We start from the raw sequence: 22050 nt of genomic DNA, 5'->3' as shown, positions 1-22050 counted from the left end.
AACTTTTTGATTGTTTTGAGGATCTAACCAGACCTTACACCATTAGACCAATAGTTTGTTAATTCATATTTTGATAAAATAAGCGAGCATACAAAGCTCATTCTTAGTCCCTTTAAAACCCTTAATCTACACCTTCAGGAATTCAAACATTTATAAACCCTAAAAACCAGCTAAGAATGAAAATACAATTGTCCCAATTATAATGGCTACAAGTGCCTATCACGTGGGACACATCAGTGCAGTGACAGGAACCACTAGTTGTATCAAATGCTACATCTAACTCTAAGTATTTACAATACCTTGTTAGACAGCAAAAAGTCCTTGATGTTGGAAAACATATAAATTAGATAGCAATAGTTATAGCAAGACAATACCCAAGTACCAGACTCAGCTCAAATGGGAAAATTAAGAAAGTGTAGAAGAATAGAAATCAAAAACAGAAATTGAAGGTGAATGTATAAAACACAAAGACATGCACATTGGAATATGCATGTCTTGTGTACTCTTGCACAAGTATATGCAATTTTGTTTCTGATCTTACCTGCACTGAATTTCCACTGTGGTAATAATACGAAAATAAACAAATGGGTGCAATAAGTTGACATTTAACCAAATGGGAATTGAAGTCAGAACAAGTGTGATCAACTCCTAATTATAAAAAGGGTCAGCACAAGACCAAGATTCCCACGTCTACTGCATAACACATAATGGCTGGAGGAAACAATTTTATCCAGACTCTCATACTCGGCAAGTCTTTCAACAACTCTATAAGATATTCCCACATTCCTAAATGAAACGTCACTTGGTGACATGCTAATATGGTATCTCAGTTGTAAACCATGTACTTGGGAGTTGCACTGAATTTTTGGTACCCTTTGATGACTTTGTTTACTGCATCAAGGAAGTCTTTCTCTGTTACCGTCTTCCTTCGGGCACGGATAGCATACATACCAGCTTCAGTGCATACACTCCTAATATCAGCTCCTGGAGAAAATGAAAAATATCTTCATCAGAAAAGCAATGTCTAAAAGTACTCCAGCATGATGCACAATGTTTGACAGCAGGGCTTTGGATCACGAGAAAAAACTAAACCAGAACAAGTTTGACAAAAATCATACAACCAGAATACTGAAATCCTTAAAGTAAAAGATATTTTAAAAGGTGACAAGTTTTTTAAGTATTCTTGCCAGTGGAATTTGGGCAAAGCCGAGCTAAAAGCTCAAATCGGATATCCCTCTCACAGTTCATTGTCCTTGTGTGAATCTTGAATATTTGGGTCCTACTCTCCAAATCAGGAAGGCCAAATTCAACTTTACGATCCAATCGTCCAGGCCGTAGTAGTGCTGGATCAAGAGTATCAGGCCTAGAAATTGTGGACAAAAAATCAAATGATCAGCCCACCACAGCAGCATAATACTTACAAGTGGAAGAAAAGCACTCTTAGAGCCACCACAAAACAATTGCAAATTTAGTTGCATCTTGATTTGTAAATTGTTTCTTAAAAGATATATGGACACTAGAGCAATTATGACTATCAGTAAAAAGGAGTTTAAAATTGCATTTTTAGTGCATCATAATTAACAGCACAGTGCAAACCTAGTGAAGTAGTGATACACTCTGAAAATAACATCAAGAGTAAAATTGGGAAAAAAGATTCCTCTAAAATGAGCTTGTCTCCAAAGTGCGTGAGTAAAGGTGTAACTGTATCCACCTTTAATTTAACAAAGTGCATCATTGATTAACCTACTAAATAATACAAGGGAGGACAGAGCCTGACTGGCTCACTTTTGAGGAACATTTTCCAAAATGGAGATAAAAAAATCATATGCTGGCCAAATCAACCAACCTGTTAGTAGCCATCAAAACTTTGATGTTTCCACGAGCATCAAACCCATCAAGCTGATTCACAATTTCAAGCATTGTACGCTGAACCTCATTGTCACCACCAACACCATCATCAAATCGTGCACCTCCAATAGCATCAACTTCATCAAAAAACACGATGCATGCCTTCTTCGAACGAGCCATCTACAGGAGATAGTTTTAGTCAAATGATACATTGTCCTGGAAAGTGGAAACAATGGCCAAAAGGCTAGATGACAGGTCTTAGGAATTTACCTGAAATAGCTCACGAACCATCCGAGCCCCCTCACCAACATATTTCTGAACTAACTCACTTCCAATAACCCTTATAAAACAAGCATCAGTCCTATTAGCCACAGCCCTGGCTAAAAGTGTCTTTCCAGTTCCTGGTGGACCATAACAAAGAACACCCTTTGGAGGGTCAATTCCAAGCTTGACAAATTTCTCTGGATGAAGCATGGGCAGTTCAACAACCTTGCAGGGAAAATAAAAATTTGTCAACAACATTGTCAGGAAAAATAAAAGTTTAGTGCCACATTACATATTTCCTTTTTTATAATGTAAAATAAGGGAAATTTTCAATGACCTACTTCTCGCATCTTTTCAATCTGTTCCTTACAACCACCGACATCGTTATATGTCACATCTGGCTTCTCCTCAACTGTCATCATGGTAACACTTGGATCAATTTTTGGTGGCAAAGGAATCTGAATCTGATATTTATTTCTATCAACCCTGAAATAATAAAGTCAAGGTCAAACAAACAAGCTGACAACATGGCAATGAAGTTCCTCTTCTTAATGTGTAATATGCCAGTGTCACAGTTACTGACGAGGAACATACCCAACACGCATCCCTTCTTCTATGTCTGTGGGGGAAACTTTGTCACCTAGCCCAACAACAAACTGTCATCAACAAAGCAAAAGGTATATTAGACCCATCTTCAAATTTAAAAAGAAAACAAGATCAACATTTTTTTGAAACCATTGGCATAATACAAAGCATATAAAAGTAATTGGTCAGCGGGTGATGTCTTCACAAACATGGGAAGTCTCCACGTTCAAAGTTCAAGACTATTTAGATATGGGTAAAATGGAATAATTGTTAAAGATATAGACACCTTCGCAATCTGCTTCACATTTATAATATATTTGGCGTCTTCAGAATTTGGATTTATAATCTTCGTGCACCTTGCTACCTGTTTAATAAATCAGAAATAGTTAGCAATTGTTATAAATATATAAACATTTTGAAGAAAATCTACAAGAAAAAATGACCTGGAGAGGCTGCTCCTCTTGCATCATTTGCTTATCAGAAACAAGATCCCACTGACTTGGTGCAGCTAAGCCAGTATCAGACTCCTTGATACCTGATATAACAAGGGGAGGGTAAACATCTAAGGATGTGTGCAGTGTTAAAAGCATGTAGTCCACACAAATAAGAAAATCACTACAAATGCATTGAAAACAGAGCATGTGTATAATATTAATTGTACTCATTCATCCTTCCATCATACTCTAGTTTTTCCCCCCTGGTTAATGACTGTGATGGCCACAACCTAATGCCATCACAATATCACATATCACCAAAATACTAATTAATGCCCATTTATCACCACCAAAAAGGAAAATAAAATAAAATAACAAGCCATGGATAACCCAAAAATAACAATAAAAATAAAATTAGAGAAGTAATTTTCATTTTAAAGAATAAAGGTGGTGTGCCAAGCAATAAATAGATGGAGTAACAAGGTAGATCTTTTAGCAGATACCACACAAGTCATTCACTTTCTTCGCCATATCTTTAATTTCCTTCTCCACTTTTTTAATGCTTGTGGAATAAGGTCCCAAACCCTGCACAAACCAACATATTTTTACAAGCACTAATGAGAAAATACTAATCAAAGAAAATTGTCTTCTGTCAAATAACTATAAGGAGAAGCAAGAAAGGGGAAATCAAGGATCAGCAAACAACCAGAACATCTTTGAACTATAAATACAGAGGAAAGAGACCCCATTCTACTCCACATCATCACTACTTCAGACATAACTAAACTCACCAGTAGAACCTCAGGAATGCTAAATGACATTTTTTTATTCCCTAAATCTTTTGTAATGCTTGATAAAAAAAGCTTAAAATTTACATAACTATGCAAGCAGTAACACTACAATAACATTGAAAACTTTCTGTATCCCTATAATAATTCATGAACGATTACCATTTCATTTTTAAATAATCCACTGTACCCAGCAATTATCATAAACACTAATTACAAAAACCCCAAAAACAGCAAGGCCACAACCTTACCTGTTAGGATTCAAAACACCTATCAAATCCCTAAACAGAGCCAAGAGGAAGTTCATTCCTTTCATCATTTTCTGAGTAAATAGTTAAACTGTCTAGCATTCCAAAATCAATAAAAAAAGTTCAAAGTTGCAGACTTTAACTGAGCCTCCGATCTAGGTTAATCAGAATTAAGTAAAAGTCATAGTAAAATTTCCCAACAAAAAAAAGTAGGATCAAAATTAAAATATACCAGCAGAGTTGAAAACAAACTACACTACGATTCAATTGGGATACCATAGAAAAATGGATAAAGAAGTAGAACATAATGAAAATCATACAGGAAGTAAGATCTGCTAAACCTAAAACAAAAAGTGGAAATAGTGAAAATAGGGTATTCGAAAAAAAGAAAAGTTTACATAGGTTTTGAGGAGAGCGATGTCATCTTCATCGAGGGGTCGGGGGTTCTTCTCGTCCTTGAGCTCGTCTTCGTGTTCGATTGCCATTGATGATGTAAATGTTCTTTCTCAGATTCTGATTTTTCTAAGTAAAGTTATAAGCTTTCTTCTGAGAAGATCGAAACCCCAAATTCAGCTGGGCTTTCTATGCAAAAACGTGAGAGAAAGACTACTTCAGATGTAAATCTAATTAATTTATTTTTTCCATATAGAGTAAATAACTTCATCTCTCCCACCAAGTATTAAATATGGTTCTATAAATAACCAAAAATAATATGGTTTTATATTTATAATTCATGCTAATTTTCAAGTTATTATTGTCAACTTTGTACAAAAAATACTGAAGAAATTAAATTCTTAAAAAACCATGTAGGTACTAATATTAACTTGAGTCATAAATTTCACAGTAAAACACACATTTTAGTCTCTCTGTTGTTTTATTTTTAAGTATTTATTCCCATCACATTAACATATTCCATCTGAATTAACAAGGATTACTAGAATAAAAACTTAATGCGAACACATGTGAAAATTAAAAGTTAATAATAAAAGGGAAGCAATAAGTTATTGGTAATAGTATAACACTATAATATATTCTCAAAATTCGATTATGTAAACAATAAATATTATAATAAGTAACATCTCAAAATGGATTATTTCATGACGAATAAGGTGAAGACACTCTTGATTATACTAATACATAACTAAATGGGTCGAGTTATTCTGTGCATTACCTCGCACCTAGCTACTTATGATTAATGACAAAGGTAAGATCATACAATTGAAATTTAATTTCAGGGCACTATAAATCTTCCATGAAGACACCTTTTGCCATTAAATATTCATAACATACTTTCCTCTTGTAGAATAATTGAAGGTAGCTAAATTCAGGTGAACATTGAAGTTTGAACTTTATTATTTATGTTGGAATCGGTTTAAACTTCCATAAGTAAACTTTCCTAATTATGAAAATGTCTCTGAACATAGAAGTTGGAAATTCAACCTATTACAAGTAAACTGAAGCAAAATGGCAATGCAAAAAGTTGCACCACAAAACTGAATTAAAAAATAGATTTTTCATATTTAGTAACATCCTTGGTGTTCAAATCATAGATCTTGCAAATTTTTACGATGGCATGGTGACTAAGGCCATGCCCATCTTCCTGACGAACAATATTCTCAAGCTCTTTGGATGGCTGCAATACCTAATTTGTAAATGATTAAAAGACATTGCAAGTAGAAAATGAATGGTACATAAATAGTATTACAAGTTCAAAACTAAAGGTACACTATTTCAAGGGGGAAAAGAAGAGGAAAGATAATACCATTTTTGTTAAGAACTGGATTGATATCATATTTGGTTGAGTGGACAAAATAGTCATAACCAATCAATCATATATTAAGTAAAATCATGAGACATAGTATGTGTGCATGTGTGTGAAAGTACATTGAATAGCTAATGAACTTGAAGCTCACTTTGGCACTAGCCCCAGTCATAACAATGGATGTGATGATGATATAAGAGGTTCACCCTCCTCCACTAACTAGCCAAACATTCCTTTTCCCTAGCCAGATGTTCGCACATCCTTAGAGCGACCTAACTCTTAGGGTCCATTTACGGGTTAGGTTTTGGAGGAGAAAGGAAAGACTTCAGAGCTATATGACAAGTAAATCCAACACGCAAACAAACCATTACTTGCTATTGAGGTTTGAAAATAATAGATGTACGCAACCTTACTCATGCAAACAACTAGGCTATTTTCAAGATTTGAACATGTGAGGTCTGAGTCACAAGGCCACTGCACCAAGGCTCAACAAATGACTATACCAAAAGTAAATTGACTCAATGAAGAAAATACCAAAAGCTTTAAAAAAATTAGTTTTTAGCTTATGCATTATATAATTTAAGTCTGCGAGGAGGTGGAGCACTATGAACTCACTAATACAAAATATAGTTGATGCATATTTGTAAAATTGCTTTCACCCCAGCTTCTAAATCACTTTCACTTCTCAATAACTCAATCAATAAGCAGAATATGTAAAATGTAAATACTTACCCACTGTGGTTCATCTGAACTATGGCTTTCAGACTTGGAGTCCTTATGCTCAGTTTCCTTCTTACCAGTAGAAGTGTCTGAAGTCTTGCTGCTATCCGAGACTAGCTGAAGCAGCTTCTCACTTCCCTAAGAAAATGATATAAAACAGCAGAGTTATGCACAATTCAAGAAAAATGGAATCAAAAGCCAAGCTACAAACATGGCATGTAAAAACAATATCAACAATAATATCAGCCTAATGGAAAGTTAACATCTATCAGGGATGACATAAAATTAGAAAAAGCCAATCCTCTACAACAAAGTGACAAGTACAACAACAACGACAACAAACCTAAGATCTATTAGGTAGGGTCGGCTACATGCTCTATCATATATCATATCCATTAACAAAATATCGATCTCTAAATATTTCCTAATTATTTCAACTGGTTTTTCTGGCCTCCCACTGCCTTTAGAAATTTGATGTCCCTCTTGTAAACCAAATGACATCCCTCTATCCATGGTAATCCCTTGATTTTTAGAGTGCCAGCACTCTACTATTGAAAATTACATTATCTAAAAGTATAAACCAACATTCATGAATAAGCATTTATAATCACTTTAGAAAACTTATATATATATATAGAAAGAGAGGGGGGGAGTGAGATATTATCTCAGTCACAATATTGCCCAAGGGTTTTATTGCAGGGTAACAAGATTTTCAGGGAGTAAACAATGACACACCCTTTAACAGTTTGACAGTGTTAGTGAATTTGAGAAGATTAACATCTATGAAACAAGGCACTCTTAAAGGTTGAGTCAGACTGAGACCTAAGTAGTAGAAAGTCCCCAGATAGTGACAGAAAAACGGACAAATTAACATGAACGAATTAATCATAAATCATAGGAGGGGGGAATGGATGAAAAGTACTAAGCAGTAAGCAAATATAGCAATATCCGAACCTGAAGGGCTCTCCAATTAGAATAAGTGCGAAATAAAACCCAGAAGAATGGAACATTAGGCAACGGTAAAATCTGCAACATATCATTAAGAAAATTGGTATCAATTGATGTAAAGAATGAATTGACTAATAAAGAGTAAAAACACACAAGGTCGGAAAAGTTTACAAAAGCAATAATATATTGGTAGTTAACATCAATTGAACACATACGTACGCTAAATGCGCTGGTCAATGGAATCATTGAAATTGAACCATAGAAGTATTTCCGGTGGATAATTGTTCCCCTGTAAACCGGTAACAGTTCATATCACACAATAATACATTTGAGGTTATAACAGAATGTGGTTGTTCCGAACCACCGGGGTGTGTAGGGTACCTCATAGCAATATGTCTTAGTCTTCGGCGAACAAGTTGAGCATTCAAACTGCAAAAACATTGTAATTTTCATTAAATCTAGAAGCAAAAGAGCAATGTCAATTCTTCCTCACACAAATCATGTTCGCACATGTGATTTTCAAATGAAAGTAGTCCATAGATTTAAAGTAGGAACACAATATCAACAAAACATTTACAAATAAGCAAAGAACAGCAAAGCCAGATCTATGAAAGAATAACTGCAGTACACAAATAATAAGCAAATTACCACATTAATGAATAAACTATCCCCAATAATAAGTAAAATAAAATTAATGAATGACATGATCAGTTAAATCAACTAAACACAAATAAAAAATGAAAAGACCAACAGTCTAACAGTAAAACTTGAAACAGACAACCCATCCACAAACCAAGTAAGTAGTGATGGGTAAATGACATCAAAACAAGGTCACTAACAACACAAACCTTGATGGGTAAACGACCTCAACACCAGTGACTTCCCTTGAAATAGATTTCAAAAATATCTCTGATGGCTTAACTCTTGACAAAAGCCACAACCCCAACCTGCAATAACTCAAAACCACATTTGAGAAAACTAAGAAATTTCCTATAAATATGCTTAAACTCTGAAATGAATACTAAACTGAAAAGTAAAGCTCTCACCTATGAACCTTCTTTTTGAGAGATCCATCCTTTGCATTTTCCAAACCAATCCATGCTTTACTCATCTGCACACCCACAACAAAGCCAAGCAAAGCAAAAAGTTTAAAACAAAATAATAGCAACATAACATGCCAAATCAAGACGAACAGACTATATTACTCTTGTTTCCTGTTCAGTGTTTGGTGTGCTCTATAATAGGGCTGGAAACGAACCAAGTCGAACCAGAGCTAAACTATGTTTTCAGCTCGAATTCGGCTTGAATGAAGTTCATGAATTGTTCGAGTTGACTCGTCGTCTCGAATTCATTTGGTTCATCAAGAGTTCGCGAACTGTTAGTTCAACTCATTAGCTCGATTGGTTCAATTTGTTAGCTCAAATGATTATTTATCTAATATATATATATATAATTGATTCAGCTTATGAACCTAACAAGTCAAACTCTGTTTGGCTCAAGTTGGCTCGTTTACTTAACTATCTAAATTTTAAGCTCAAATTTGACTCGTTTTGTTTGTAAACCAAGTTAATCGAGCTAAGTAATAAATTGAGTTTAAAACAAATGTTAAGGTGATTCGATTCATTACGAACATGACCGAGCATAAGATTTTTTCAAAAAAAATTGAGGGTTTTGTTACGTTAAGGAGTCAACAAATGCAAAAGTCTGCTATAAGAAACTAATCATATCACTTTTCAAAATATCGAATACACCATTCTTGCATGCAGTTTTTTTTTCTTCTATTTTTTACTCCTTAATCAAAAGCCCTACGTTCCTCAAAAAATTTAAAATGTATAATTCCACTAAAAGGGTGGAACCAAATAGAACATTCTGCACACAAAACACTACAACATAGACATTTAAAGAATGTGACGCATTGAGAAAGAGAAATTGATAACAAAAAATGAAGGGGACCTTGTTGGCGATGTAGTCAGCAAAAAGCTCAGCTTTGGCGTTAATGGGTTTATCAGGAACGTTAACATTTCTCCAGAGGTCTTTCAAAGTGGAAGGAGATTGAGAGCTAGTGGCAGAAGCGGGGATTTTAGGGTGAATTGATCTGGTGAAGCACCAATTTCTGCCTCGTATTGGGAATACAATCAATTTGGCTCTCATGGTGATACCCCAAAAATCAATGCGAAAGTTACAACCTTTGATCAGAACCGAAACAGAATGGGGAAATGAAGAGAATGAGAAAGTGGGTATAGAGTGGTGTGATTATTCTATTGGGTAAAAAGAGAAATGGTTATAGAGAAGGATTGGGAGAGAGGGAAGAAGAGTAAGATTGAGATCAAATGCGGCGACGCGTCTTTGTAGCTCACAGAATACGACACTACTCATTTACCTGCTTAAATTCTTATAGACTTCAAAATTCTAAGGCACTTTTTTACTCATTCCAAAAAATTGTAATCTCTTTGGATTCTTGTTCATTGTGTAATAAAATAGCTCCAGTTCCTTTTACTTTCTCCATAATAATCAATATAGTCATAATTGTGGAATGCTTACATTTTTTAATGAATTTAAGAATGATAAGTACTTTTACCAATTGTTCTTAATCTATGTGAATTAGGTAATATGACTTATAATTAAGGACGGTGGGAGTATAAATGTATATTTAAGCTTATACAGATTAAAAATTCATTAAATCATCTAAAAATTGATCTATCTTCATTAAGTATCATTTAATGAGAGACGAAAAATGAAATGTGAAAATGTAAATATGGGGAGATTTATAATAAAATATTAGAAAATAATTACGCATAAAATTTTCAAAACTTCAAAAGATTTTGGAACAAAATGTTAAAGCATCAAAAGTTTTGAAATGGAGAAAGCAATAACTAATATGTTAAAAAGTTTATGAATTAGGATTAAAGACGTTTTTTAAGAGGCAATCATTTTATCTTTTCTATTATTTTTTGAAGGGGAGGGGAGAGGATCTAAACACAATCCTGAGTATTTAACCTAGACCAAGGCAACAAAGAGGATTCATACATTAAATTGTAATGCACCTTAGGCTTAAAAGTATTGTAAAGAATCATTGAAGTTTTGGATTCCTGGACTTCGGTAGTGGCCAAATTCAGGATTAATGTGTGGATCATACAAACTATACTCATAGTGATGAAAGAATATGTATAACAAGAAAACTTAATAATGAATAAAATCACTAATTCTATTATCATACATGACTACTCACATTGACAAATCCCAATCAAACCTAACAATCATCTTTATCTTCATTCATTCTCTGCTATGACATTTGGTTCTTCACCTTGGCAAAGGTACTCGTCACACAAGGATGCTGATCCCCAGTCCTTTCTCAGCCGAAGGATGTCTTCAGTGAAAGTAGAACCGGGGGCGCCAATGAACACGCTAGACATGGCACATATAGTCTTGTCCAACATAGCTTCAACCTGCAGTGTGAAAATATCAATAATGCATGTCAAGGTGTCAACAATGGAAATCGAACGGATGAGTAGTCAGCACAAATAAAGGCTTCCCGTATCTAATTTCATTGCATAATCCCACACAAAAATATATAGAGGAGAAAGAAAGAGTATACTTCAAAAGCATGTAATTTATCATTGCATAATTCCACACAACAAATATAGAGGAGAAAGAAAGAGTATACTTCAAAAGCATGTAATTTACCCTAAAAAAATGTTTAAAGAAAACAGGTGATCAAGTTGAGATTTATGTTGTATGGACTTGGGAGCATGAGTGATGTTCCTAAAAGTTCACAACTAGGATTACAGTGAAGTTATAAGTTCTTGCAGGTTTTTTCAGTGATTACACGAAATCAACTGATTTTTCAGTGATTACGCTAAATCAACTTAAATTGTCTATTCTTAAACCTCTATCCACAATTTGAAACCAAGAATAAGTTGAAAACCAATGCAGGATAACTGGCACCAACAAAGTTGAGCACATCAGAGGCCTAAAGTTTTAAAACTTTTATTATCTTGATAGTAAAATGTTTATAGCTTGAATAATAGAATAAGAACTATGGGATTTTATTTACTACACACCAAAGGGTGACTTAAAGCTTCAGATAACTCAACCTAAATGGGGAAAGAATGGGAAAATCTTTTCAGCACATGTGGCATGCAAATGCAAATAGAAAAGGCAAAGCACATAACAGTGTTCTCACTTTTGGAACAACCCAAAATACCAGACATGTACAATCCTGACTCAAGTACAAAACCACATAAAAATAGAAAGAAGCACTGCCATCTTACCTGTGAGTCTCCCTCAATACCATGCCTGTACAACAAAGCATCCCATTTTTCTGCTGAGTTACGTGGTGGACGTATTACAAGTGGAACAGGCCTGCCATCCAGAACAACTAGTGACTGAAGCAGACCAGTTTCAGTTTCTGCTGCATCCGTTGAAAGATAAATAACAGGCGCATCAGCCCTTTCAACCACCCTCAAGATGCAATCTGCAGCTTGAGGAATGGGGTAAAAGCAGCTTGGTTTTTTAGCATTACTGTGAACATGAAAATTGATCATTAAAGGCAATATATGAGGAGTAAAGAAGGAAAAAGTAAATTGCAGGACACCTCCTCACAAGGCAAAAGCATTACATGCTAGTTGTTAACATTCAATGAAAATTACTATAGTCCTGATTATGAACCATCAAAATATGCAATTAGCAATTCAATGAAAACAAACAGATATATACAACGTTTACAGCTACCATATCCCCAAGTCATCAATTAATATGGCAATTACAATAGATTTAAAGAAAAAGGAAGAAATGGCACACCAGAATTTCAAAAAACCGTGTCTCCGAAAATGCAAAGCAATGAAGTTCCTTCCCAGGAATGTCTGAATAAAACGCTGAGCAGTGAGCAAAATGAGGCGGCTAGGTTCAATAAGAGTCTTGCATTTGTGAGCAATCGGCCCACCAGGTTGCATCACCCATTCATGCTCCACTTCAGCATAGAAAACATCCCCAATTGCCATAACATCATCATCATAAGTGAACTTAGCCAGTAGATCCTGAAGAGTCTTCACTTTCGGCTTCCGAATATCCTCCTCCCAAACAGACTGAGGTTTACTCATTGACAAACCCAAAGAACTCAACTTCTTCACGCGCTCATCATCTAGATAACAAGGTTGAGGCAGAGAAAAATAACACAGGAACTTATCAATGTGCAAATGATCCTTCTTAATTTTGGAAAATTCTTCAAATGAAATCACCACCTTTCTTCCCAGACATTTATTAATGTGATCAATATCAATAACTCTATCATACTGGTAATCCACTTTGGAACTAGGAATAACCAAAATCCTATTAAGAACAGCAGCAAAAAACATGTGTTTTTCCAAACAAATCAAATGATTTGACATTTGACCCGAAACACATATAGCAAGTAAAAATTTATTATTCTTAGGGTTCCATTCAATGGTTCTTCTCTGTGTTAAGTTCTGATCTACTGTTCTACACCTATCATAACTCAAATCACTCAAATCAGGGTTTCCAAAATCAAATTCAGGCTCAACCGAGTTCCCTAACTTATGAGGATTCAATAAAACTTGTTGAATTTCTCTGTTCATGGAAATCTGCTTAAACATCGCAGATTTCAGATCCTCCAAATTCGAATAGGAAGCGTTTGATTGAAAAGTGCGATTCCAAACGGTTAAGAGGTTCAACTGTTGTTCCCGCAGGAGGTAAATGGCGCGTAATTCAGATTCCTTCATTCGATCAGTGAGAGAATCGAATCTAAAGGAGGATAGGTTGGTGGCGCTGTGGAAATCGGTGACGGTAAAAAAGAGAACGAGGAGGAGAATGAGAGCGAGGATTGCGAGAATGTACCTCTTCTGGAGGTTGAAATTGAAGCGCGGGGATCGCGAGGTGAAATCTTGGAGATGGAATGTGGCGGCGGTGGAGGGAGAAGTGCGAGGGTTGGTTCTCTCGTTCTGGTTGATGAGGTTGTGGCGGTCGTCTTCTTCATCGGAAGAGGAATCCATTTTGTTAGCCACGGCGGAGAGAGAGAGAGAGAGAGAGAGAGAGTGAGTGAGGGAGCGAGTTACTAAACTGAGTAGAAGTGTAACTCAGTGGTGAGAATGGTAATTGGAAGGGGAACGAGTGAGTGAGTTAGTGAATCGTTGTTGGGAGCATTGTGTAGTGGATGGTTCACTGTGTCGGTGGGTGTGACTCACAAATGAAGCAAAGGAAAGGAAATTGTGTCTTCAAGGAAGTTACACCATTATTAATTACTTTACTAAATAAAATAAGATCTGTTAGTGTTATCATCACAGAGACATTGTTTGGAATCACAAGTTTATCCTCTAATACTCTATAATAGTATAAGAGTGTCGAATAGTGATATTTATCTATCTATGTACTTTTTTAAGTAATTTAAGTATTCTTATTATATATCCTACTACACCTATTAGGAATTCTCATAATATTTTATAGATCTCATTTAAGAGTTTAAATAGTTAGCATAAAGTTTTTTACACATTATTATGATTAGTATTAGTATGTATTAATATCTTTTAAGAATTAACAAAGCTTAATATATATAATTGTTAAATGATAAGTTGACAATATAAAAATAACTTCATTGGTGCATAAATTATTTTGTCAACATTATTTGATGAGACTTAATATACTATATATTTTCATTGAAGTATTATAGACAAATAGGAGTGCAGGGAAAATATATCTGACCATAAATGTTAATCATATCACTTTTTGAATCTGGACTCAGCTCAAAACCTGAAGTTAACCTGATCCCAAATGTCAATCGATTCAGCATTTGAATCTAAACATGGTCATAGATTTGTTTAAAGATAATGCATACTCCTTTTAGATAAGATCTTCTCAATATTACTTATTATTTTGGATATATAATTCGACATATGAGATAATATATATATATATATAAAAAAAAATCATGTATATATAATGAAAATTTTGAAAATCAATAATACTTTCGACCAAAGAGATATTATTTCAGTGTACACAATTGAATAGAGATATATACAAATATGATGAGTGAGTGACCATAAGATGTGACAGGTCGAGCTAGTCATATTTGTCTCATAGTCGGTCCTAAATATTTGTTGACTCTAATTTTTGAAACTGAACTTAACATTAGACTTGATCTTATTCAAATTCAATCATGATCAAATCAAATAAGATAAACAGGTAGGATTGAGTGATGCTCAAACCTAAAAAGATGTGTTACACAAGCAAAAATAATATATTATAACATTTTATAATTTTACTTTATAAGGAAATAATACTAGTAAAAACAAGAACTGACTTGTGATGCTAGAGTATACTTGTTCATATTTTCACATGGCAAGTTACTCTATTAATATCTCTGTTCCATTGATCCTAACTTTAAAATATTTTGGGTATGCTTCAATTTTTTAGATGAGTATTAAAATTCCTTCATCATATTATTTTAGAACGTTTCTGTCAGTGTATGACAGCAGTCACATATAATTAAAATTTCTAGCCCAATTAAGGTCTTCTTTATTTTTCACATGTCATTTTATACTGTGCAGTTCACGTTACGATGGTTAATTACTCCAATCTAAAAGTAAGTATAGGGTCAAGTTTTAAAGTAAAACGTTCAAGTTTTAAAGCCCATAAATTAGGTAAAGTGTCCCTTGATTTCTAACAGCTCATCATAACACAAATTTTGATAAACTAACTCATGCATACTATAAATAGGGAAATGTTAAGGTATAGTAATTCATGAAATTGTAACAAAAATGTGACTATATGATTTTAATATTTTCTCTAATTCATGAAACAATAACTCATGCATACTATAAAGATACTGTCAACCTAAAGGTTTAGATTAAAATCCCAAAAATAGATTTTAAACAAAGATAAAGTTATGTACATTTAATACGTTATGCAGTAAAAGTACTAATCACTTTTTATTCACGTTTCTAAAAATATCAATATATATTCATAGCAATGGTTATGTATAGAAGTTTTTCTGATACTATTAATAATATTTCATCACATTTTGATAAAAAATTAATTTCTTTTAGAATGTGTAATTATTTTTTTTGACAAGTGTTATTAATAGGAATTGAATTTTTAACATTTTGGTCGTTAGGTAAGAAAAGTTATTACTGCTATAAAGTATTCTTACATGAAATATAAAATATTGATACTCTACACAATTTGGTGGCAAAAACATATTATACTTTAATGACAGTTTGTGTTTCGTGTTCTACTCATTTTCTACGTTACACAATCTCACTTTGAGTCTTCTGTAGTTAAAACATTACAAGGGTCAAAGAAAAAGGGAGAAACATCGCTATATTTGTCTATTGTTACAAAGTCTAATGTCACTATAAAGTATGGCTAATGTTTAGAAGGAAGAAAAATCCTCTAACCTGTTTGAATTATAAAACCACCTTTTATTCTTTTGATGTAATTACTAGTTAGTAATAGTAATACTCATAATTTTATTCAAACACAAGTTTTTCAATTCTTGTCACAAGTGATTATAGTCTATAGAATGCTGTCATTTTCTCTTATTATTCCTTGTATGGTCCAAGTTTCAAGTCTTCTTATTCACCTCTTTATGTTCCAATGTTCTCAAAACCACATTCATAAACCAAATCAAATTCATTGAAAGAGTAGAAATTGTAAGAGTAAAAGTTCAAGCTAGCTAGCACAATGGGTGGTTCAGCCTCAAGTAACACATTGAATGAGTCACCTACCAATGAGATAAGTACAAAGATCATAGTGGCATCTGTAATATTCCTCTTCATGGTGGTGTTATTTGTTATCTTACTCAATCTCTATTCTAGATGGTTCTGGTGGCGCATCGAGGAGGAAACAACCGCTCCTCCTCCACGCCGCCACCGCCGATTTGTCTTTGCACCAGGGCAAGACTCAGTTACCAGTGTTGGCACTCAGCAACTTGGTCTTGACCCTGAAATTCTTAAGTCCTTGCCTTTATTGGTGTTCAAACCTGAGGAGTTTAAAGATGGTTTGGAATGTACAGTTTGCCTCTCTGAGATTGTTGAAGGTGAAATAACAAGGCTTTTACCTAAATGCAATCATGGGTTTCATGTATATTGCATAGATATGTGGTTCCATTCACATTCTACTTGTCCTCTTTGTAGGAACCTAGTTGCTTCTGAATCTGAATCCTCCAAAGATATTATTAGTACTTCAAATGCTGAAGAGAATTTGCTTAGTAATAGTGAGTCATTAGAAGCAGAAAATTCAAGTGCTATGAGTGACTTAGAGTCTCAAAGTTTTCCTACAAATGTACTTGTTTGGGGAAACCCAAACCAAGTAAGTACTTATGTTAATTGTTTCATAGAAGAAGGCACTTCTGAGCAACCACCTAACTCATCAATATCTACACCATCTACTTCAAGCAGTGATGATGATATTGTTAATAGTGGATGCCATGAAATGTTGATGATTGATATATCAAGTGAGTTAAGTTCCTCATCATTATCACCTTCTTCTGAGACAAGGTGTGTTGAAGATGAGTTGAAATCACCAATGAGTACCAAATTGAGGTCATTTAAGAGGCTTTTAAGCAGGGATAAAAAGTTAAGTACCTTTAGTCCTGCTTCTATGGATGTGGAACAAGCATAAAGATGGGAATTTATCAGTGCTCTTCATTCATTTTTTAGTACATATCTCAGGCAGCACTCTTTTTTATGTTTTTTTGGAATTACCAATGGTATATGCTCGAATTAATCCATTTCGATTTGTGTGACTACCTTTCAACAAATGTCACTTTCAGGAATCCAACTATTTGACTATTTGGTCGTTTTGGATTTAATACACCTTTGCACCGCTAGACCAACGACTTGTTGATGTAAAAACAAGTAAAAGTTACTAGTGTCTGCTCAAAGAACACCAAAGAGGAGCAGAGTTTCTCTTGATGAGATAGCTCTCAAATTTGTTACTTTCTAATACTTGTGCAGATAATGGCTAAGGATGGTTACTATCTGTAATTTTCCTTTGTATCTTTGTAGTGAAAGGGTGAAAATGACTTTCTTTTACATGAGATGAACTTTATTGTATTGTTGCGTTGTTCTAATTTTGATTTTTTTGTTGCAATTAGGCTGAACAAATAGTTAAGTAATTATGGTTTTTTCATTTCTATAATGGGTCATTATTAAGCATGCCATTACTTCCCACAGAAGCAAAGGCAGTGCCCGTTAATCATGGATTGATAGCAAGATATGAATAAAGCTTATATTATAGGTTAATAGTAGCTAAAGCTATTGAGATGATATTTGATTGTGCTCCTAAATATGAACACAACTTTATATAATAGACATTTAATCTTTATTACACCAAAAGGAAAGAAGCCACAAGCTGTAGAGCCAAAAGCCTTTTGAAATGAATAGTAATATCTTCTATTAGTATTATTCATCATTCATTTATATTTTACTTTTATTCTAGAGTAAATGATAATTAAAAATGAATATTATATGATATAATAATAGTACAAAAGACTATTACATTATTAATGCATATATCTTTTTTCTCAAAAATTAAACCTTTTCTATCTCTTTCTTATTTTTCATCATTCATCTTTACATGTATTTTAGAAAAATTCATCCGAAAACAAAAGACAGAAAAACTCATCTGAAAACAAAAGATCAACTTAAAGTTATTACAATTTAGTTATCAAAATAAATTAATCAAAAGAAATAGGAACATCAATTGTGATTTTTCAAATATGATTTTTGGCCAAGGTTAGGTAATTCTATTTTTAGTATTTTATATTCATATTAACGTAATTACCAATGTGAACTTAACTTTCTAGCTGAAAGGGTAATCTGTGGTATGTATTGTATTGTTTATTTAAAGTAACAATAAATAACTAGTCATTTCACTATCAACATGGCAGATAAGCTAATGTTTAAGGTAGCACTCCACTCTCTGTTGTTTAGTACTCACTTTCCTCAATCCCAACAAGAAGTGTTGTTGAGTGTTGACAAATACTATGTTTCTTAATCATGTCTTTTTCAGGCATCTCATGGCTAATGCAAATTAATGTTTTTATTGCATATTTCACAGAAGGAGCATTGAGTCAAAACCACTAGTCCTCTATAGTGTCTGTTCCAGATTCGTTATGAAGAAAGTCTCCTAAAATTAATATAAAAGTGATCAACTGCATATCTAAGTGAATCACATATTTCTTAGCAGAGTATTCAATTGGTCGTTTAATGGTTGATAAGTTGATTCAATAGGCAGGTTGATCAGACTTCAAATTTAGTAGCTTGACTTATGCGGAAAAATAAACACATTTGGGGTCTTAAGGTTGATCTGACATGTATGTTTTCTGTCTCAGCCATTGCTTGATTTTGTGCTTTCACACTTTATTAATCACAATACAACTTGTCAGGCCTTGGCCTCTAAGAAATTAACTTTTCACTCACATGTAAGACTAGCTTTTTTATGATGTTTTTAGGAGGAACATTGATTAAGACCTTTAAGAATGAGAACTCAAAAAAGGAAGGAATGGAAAATGCTCTATTGCTCAAGAAATTTCTTCAACATAAGATTGGACAGGGTGAGAATTATATGAGATCAAAACAAGTATCCATACCACTAAAATTAGGCTATGGAGGGCATTTTTGTAGCAGCCATATCATTAGTACATACTCTTTTTTGTTACAATATTTATAAAATAATTTAGTATATCTTTGAACAAGTTATAGTATTTATTGTTTGATTTGTTTCCTTATTATAAAGTTCAAGCTGTGAAGCTGTATTATCTGATTTGTTTCCTCTGATAACACAAGACAAAAAAATGTCCCTTGGGTTAGTGAGGACTTTTGTATTGTTCCAAAGGATGTTTTATCTACTTTAGTCCACTACTAATGTTTAGTTGCAAATCAAACAGGAGAGAAATTTTTTATCTTGTCTTGTCCCTTATTTCTTAGCAAATCAAATGCACTCCAAGTGTGTATAGCATAATATAATGTTTAAGGGACTTGATTATCTACCAACAAATTAGAACTAAAATTCTAATGAGTATAATCCCAAATGAGCAATACTAAATATTAATGAGTTGACAGTCACCTTTCCTTCTTCCTTTTCTCTAACTTAGAACCTATTTCTTCAACAATTTTGATTTCAGCTCTTGAACAACTTAATATGTAATAATGTAAAAATGTTTGGAAATAAGAAAAAAAAATGACACCAGAATTAGTTTGGACAGGTAACTAATAATGAGACTTGTTCTGAATATTTGTTCTATTACATCCTCTGCCAGCAAAACTTTTTCAAAGCCAACACAGTGATACTCACAAGAAATCTTTTTCACTAAAATTTGCAACAAACAACACATTCAAGTGACCACATAAAGAGGACCATAATTGTGCACATCACGAGTGCTGTTTTGTTGGTTTAGAGAGACATAACGTATCTCAATCTCTTCCCTCTTTGTGGCTTTGAACAAACTAGTTATAGGTCCAGATTTTGGATGCCATTGCTTCCCATAATCACCATTGCTACAGTTATATATTGGACCAGAAACATGGCCCTGCCTTTTCACACTAACCTTTGTTTGAGAACTTTTGTTGGTGTGTTCTTCTCTAACCTTGTTTTTCTTTTCAGCTTTCCACCATGAAATCAGAGAAGTTTTCCATGATTTCTTTACCCTTTTCTCTTTATCTGGTCCTGCTTTCTGAGATTCTTCAGGATACACAGATGATGAAATCTTCAGTTTTGTTTCCTTTCCATGCTGCTTTGCTTCTTCCAAGAACTAGTAAAAAAAATACTTACATGGTCAAAATATAAATAAAAACCATGCAAGTAAAACATCAAGTGTAGAGTTCTTGAGTTATTTCAATCATTGTAACATGTTTTGTTGAAATCTTCAATATGCAAAGTCACATAAGCACACAGAATGTATCAAAAATTTAAAATAACATATGCACATACTTAAACATATTCTATTAACAATTCCATCAAGGGAAATAACTATGATGGAAAAAACCAACATTTAAACATTTGGTACCATGGAAAAGTCCTCCTGCAGATTAAAACCATAGTCATCATAATGGCTAGGCTCATATTTTGGATGCAATGGAGAAGATTTCTTCATCATTTATATCAATAGAAACCAAAAACTTGAATGAAACAGAAATAAAAGCTTGATGGTTCCCAAGTATTGTCCAACTTGGCTAAAAAACTCTTCCTTGTGTGTGAATGTGAAGCTCCATCTACACAAAACAATGTCAAAAAAGCCTTAAAATGGAAAATAATAGCTTCCAACTTTTACAGCAAATTAATTCACATGGGGTTGGAATTAACTAGCTTGGATAAAAAAGGCAAAGATCAACAACTCCTTTAAGGATATCAAAATCTCTGGGCCAGTTATAGGATATGACAAAAACTCTGGTGGTTGAAGTGATATTATTTTAGCTCTAGGCTTTTGATTCACATTTTCTCTTAACAATGAAGATTTGGTATGAAATGAAAGGTGTGCATTAATATAGGAATGGATATACATGAAATGCAGAGTTAGCAGCACAAAACAAAATTGCTAGGCTAATAATGCCAATAACAAAATTGTAAGACAATGGAATGAAATCCAATCAGATCCTATATAACTTACCTCACAAGGTAAAGGATTCAAAGTTTGGTAACAAATTGGAGAAAAGTTTTGATTTTGAAAGCAACTAAGCATCCAAATATCCTTAACAAGAAATGGGGAAACATCATTATTATGTAACTATTTCTTTTCTCTCATGGGACCATGTTTAACCACTCCACTTCACTTTACCTTCCGTTTTGTTCTTTAATGAGAAAAATTAACTTTCCATTATGTAATTCTTTCTGGTCATCTAGAACTAATAAATTTAAATTAATGGAACAAAACGGAAATTTTGCCTTGATGATTGATGTATTAAATAATGTAGGTCTTAGAGTTTTATAACATTACATAAAAAATGTATTGACTTAGATGTATCCTTCATTGATACCCGTCACAAATATTCAAAAGTATTCCATAAAAAAGTATGAAATTTGATTTTTCTTTTAAATAAGACTATTCCATGTGTGAAGGACTTCTCAAAATTTATGTAAATAAAAGAATGTATCTTTCTATTAGAAACTTAAAAGCAAAAAATAATTTTAAGAAATTTTAAAAGGGGCATACAGAGCTTTTCTTGGGCAGTGACACTGAAAAGTTGACTACATCCTGCACCAGCAATTTTTATTTCCTTTTTTAAGTCTTGTACCTATTATGTAAATATGAAGAAGTTTTTTATCATCAAAAGGTGCATGCAATAGCAACATCCACTTTTCATAGTACTTTCCGTTTTGTTTTTCTCACTTTGACATGATGCATTGTTGCCTCAATTATGCCGCATGTTTAGGAGGGTTTTGACTTAGCTTGTTGTGAAGTTTACTTGAATAAAACGAATCATATCTAATAATAGGTTCTT

General features: G+C 33.6%; 5 protein-coding genes across 6 annotated transcripts; 1 reads left to right on the top strand and 4 right to left on the bottom strand.

Annotated features, from left to right (window-relative positions):
- LOC109360835 (26S protease regulatory subunit 7) lies at positions 433-4795 on the bottom strand. Of its 2 annotated transcripts, XM_019605980.1 has the most exons (11): positions 4566-4795; positions 3635-3716; positions 3141-3232; positions 2984-3061; positions 2707-2768; positions 2454-2598; positions 2119-2337; positions 1847-2028; positions 1188-1363; positions 793-984; positions 433-751 (listed from the first exon to the last, which is right to left on the bottom strand). In XM_019605980.1, exons 1-10 carry the CDS (start codon positions 4650-4652, stop codon positions 827-829), a joined length of 1281 nt encoding a protein of 426 aa, XP_019461525.1. In that variant the 5' UTR covers positions 4653-4795; the 3' UTR covers positions 433-751; positions 793-826. The 2 variants fall into 2 exon arrangements, with proteins under 2 accessions (XP_019461525.1, XP_019461524.1); XM_019605979.1 differs by having other exon boundaries at positions 433-984; positions 4566-4794.
- On the bottom strand, positions 5497-9963 carry LOC109359574 (uncharacterized protein C23H3.12c-like). Its single transcript, XM_019604275.1, has 8 exons — positions 9551-9963; positions 8644-8708; positions 8446-8544; positions 7979-8026; positions 7817-7886; positions 7604-7675; positions 6662-6787; positions 5497-5809 (listed from the first exon to the last, which is right to left on the bottom strand). Exons 1-8 carry the CDS (start codon positions 9746-9748, stop codon positions 5666-5668), a joined length of 822 nt encoding a protein of 273 aa, XP_019459820.1. The 5' UTR covers positions 9749-9963; the 3' UTR covers positions 5497-5665.
- Positions 10583-13824, bottom strand: LOC109361081. The gene is made up of 3 exons (XM_019606399.1): positions 12398-13824; positions 11869-12118; positions 10583-11043 (listed from the first exon to the last, which is right to left on the bottom strand). Exons 1-3 carry the CDS (start codon positions 13603-13605, stop codon positions 10867-10869), a joined length of 1635 nt encoding a protein of 544 aa, XP_019461944.1. The 5' UTR covers positions 13606-13824; the 3' UTR covers positions 10583-10866.
- Positions 16233-17289, top strand: LOC109360151 (RING-H2 finger protein ATL3-like). Its single transcript, XM_019604882.1, has one exon. The coding sequence runs from the start codon at positions 16292-16294 to the stop codon at positions 17228-17230; it is 939 nt and encodes a 312-aa protein (XP_019460427.1). The 5' UTR covers positions 16233-16291; the 3' UTR covers positions 17231-17289.
- LOC109359303 lies at positions 19897-21172 on the bottom strand. The gene is made up of 2 exons (XM_019603918.1): positions 20619-21172; positions 19897-20363 (listed from the first exon to the last, which is right to left on the bottom strand). The coding sequence occupies exons 1-2, from the start codon at positions 20706-20708 to the stop codon at positions 19947-19949; spliced, it is 507 nt and encodes a 168-aa protein (XP_019459463.1). The 5' UTR covers positions 20709-21172; the 3' UTR covers positions 19897-19946.

The sequence above is a fragment of the Lupinus angustifolius genome, chromosome LG11 (genome assembly GCF_001865875.1).
Source record: "Lupinus angustifolius cultivar Tanjil chromosome LG11, LupAngTanjil_v1.0, whole genome shotgun sequence".
NCBI classification, from domain to species: domain Eukaryota; kingdom Viridiplantae; phylum Streptophyta; class Magnoliopsida; order Fabales; family Fabaceae; genus Lupinus; species Lupinus angustifolius.
The sequence above is the reverse complement of the archived record's forward strand: the minus strand, read 5'-3'. Positions and strand labels throughout refer to the sequence as shown.

Coding starts and splice junctions, on each gene's coding strand:
- LOC109360151 (XM_019604882.1), top strand. CDS start 16,292: ATGGGTGGTTCAGCCTCAAGTAACACATTGAATGAGTCACCTACCAAT.
- LOC109360835 (XM_019605980.1), bottom strand. CDS start 4,652: ATGGCAATCGAACACGAAGACGAGCTCAAGGACGAGAAGAACCCCCGA. Junction 3,062..3,140: donor AAGAGGAGCAGCCTCTCCAG/GTCATTTTTTCT, acceptor TTTATTAAACAG/GTAGCAAGGTGCACGAAGAT. Junction 985..1,187: donor GCTTTGCCCAAATTCCACTG/GCAAGAATACTT, acceptor CATTTTCTCCAG/GAGCTGATATTAGGAGTGTA.
- LOC109359574 (XM_019604275.1), bottom strand. CDS start 9,748: ATGAGAGCCAAATTGATTGTATTCCCAATACGAGGCAGAAATTGGTGC. Junction 8,545..8,643: donor CTCAAAAAGAAGGTTCATAG/GTGAGAGCTTTA, acceptor GAGTTATTGCAG/GTTGGGGTTGTGGCTTTTGT. Junction 6,788..7,603: donor CTAATTGGAGAGCCCTTCAG/GTTCGGATATTG, acceptor TCATTTTCTTAG/GGAAGTGAGAAGCTGCTTCA.
- LOC109359303 (XM_019603918.1), bottom strand. CDS start 20,708: ATGATGAAGAAATCTTCTCCATTGCATCCAAAATATGAGCCTAGCCAT. Junction 20,364..20,618: donor TGCAGGAGGACTTTTCCATG/GTACCAAATGTT, acceptor TTTTTTTACTAG/TTCTTGGAAGAAGCAAAGCA.
- LOC109361081 (XM_019606399.1), bottom strand. CDS start 13,605: ATGGATTCCTCTTCCGATGAAGAAGACGACCGCCACAACCTCATCAAC. Junction 12,119..12,397: donor CACGGTTTTTTGAAATTCTG/GTGTGCCATTTC, acceptor TCATGTTCACAG/TAATGCTAAAAAACCAAGCT. Junction 11,044..11,868: donor GTATTGAGGGAGACTCACAG/GTAAGATGGCAG, acceptor TTCACACTGCAG/GTTGAAGCTATGTTGGACAA.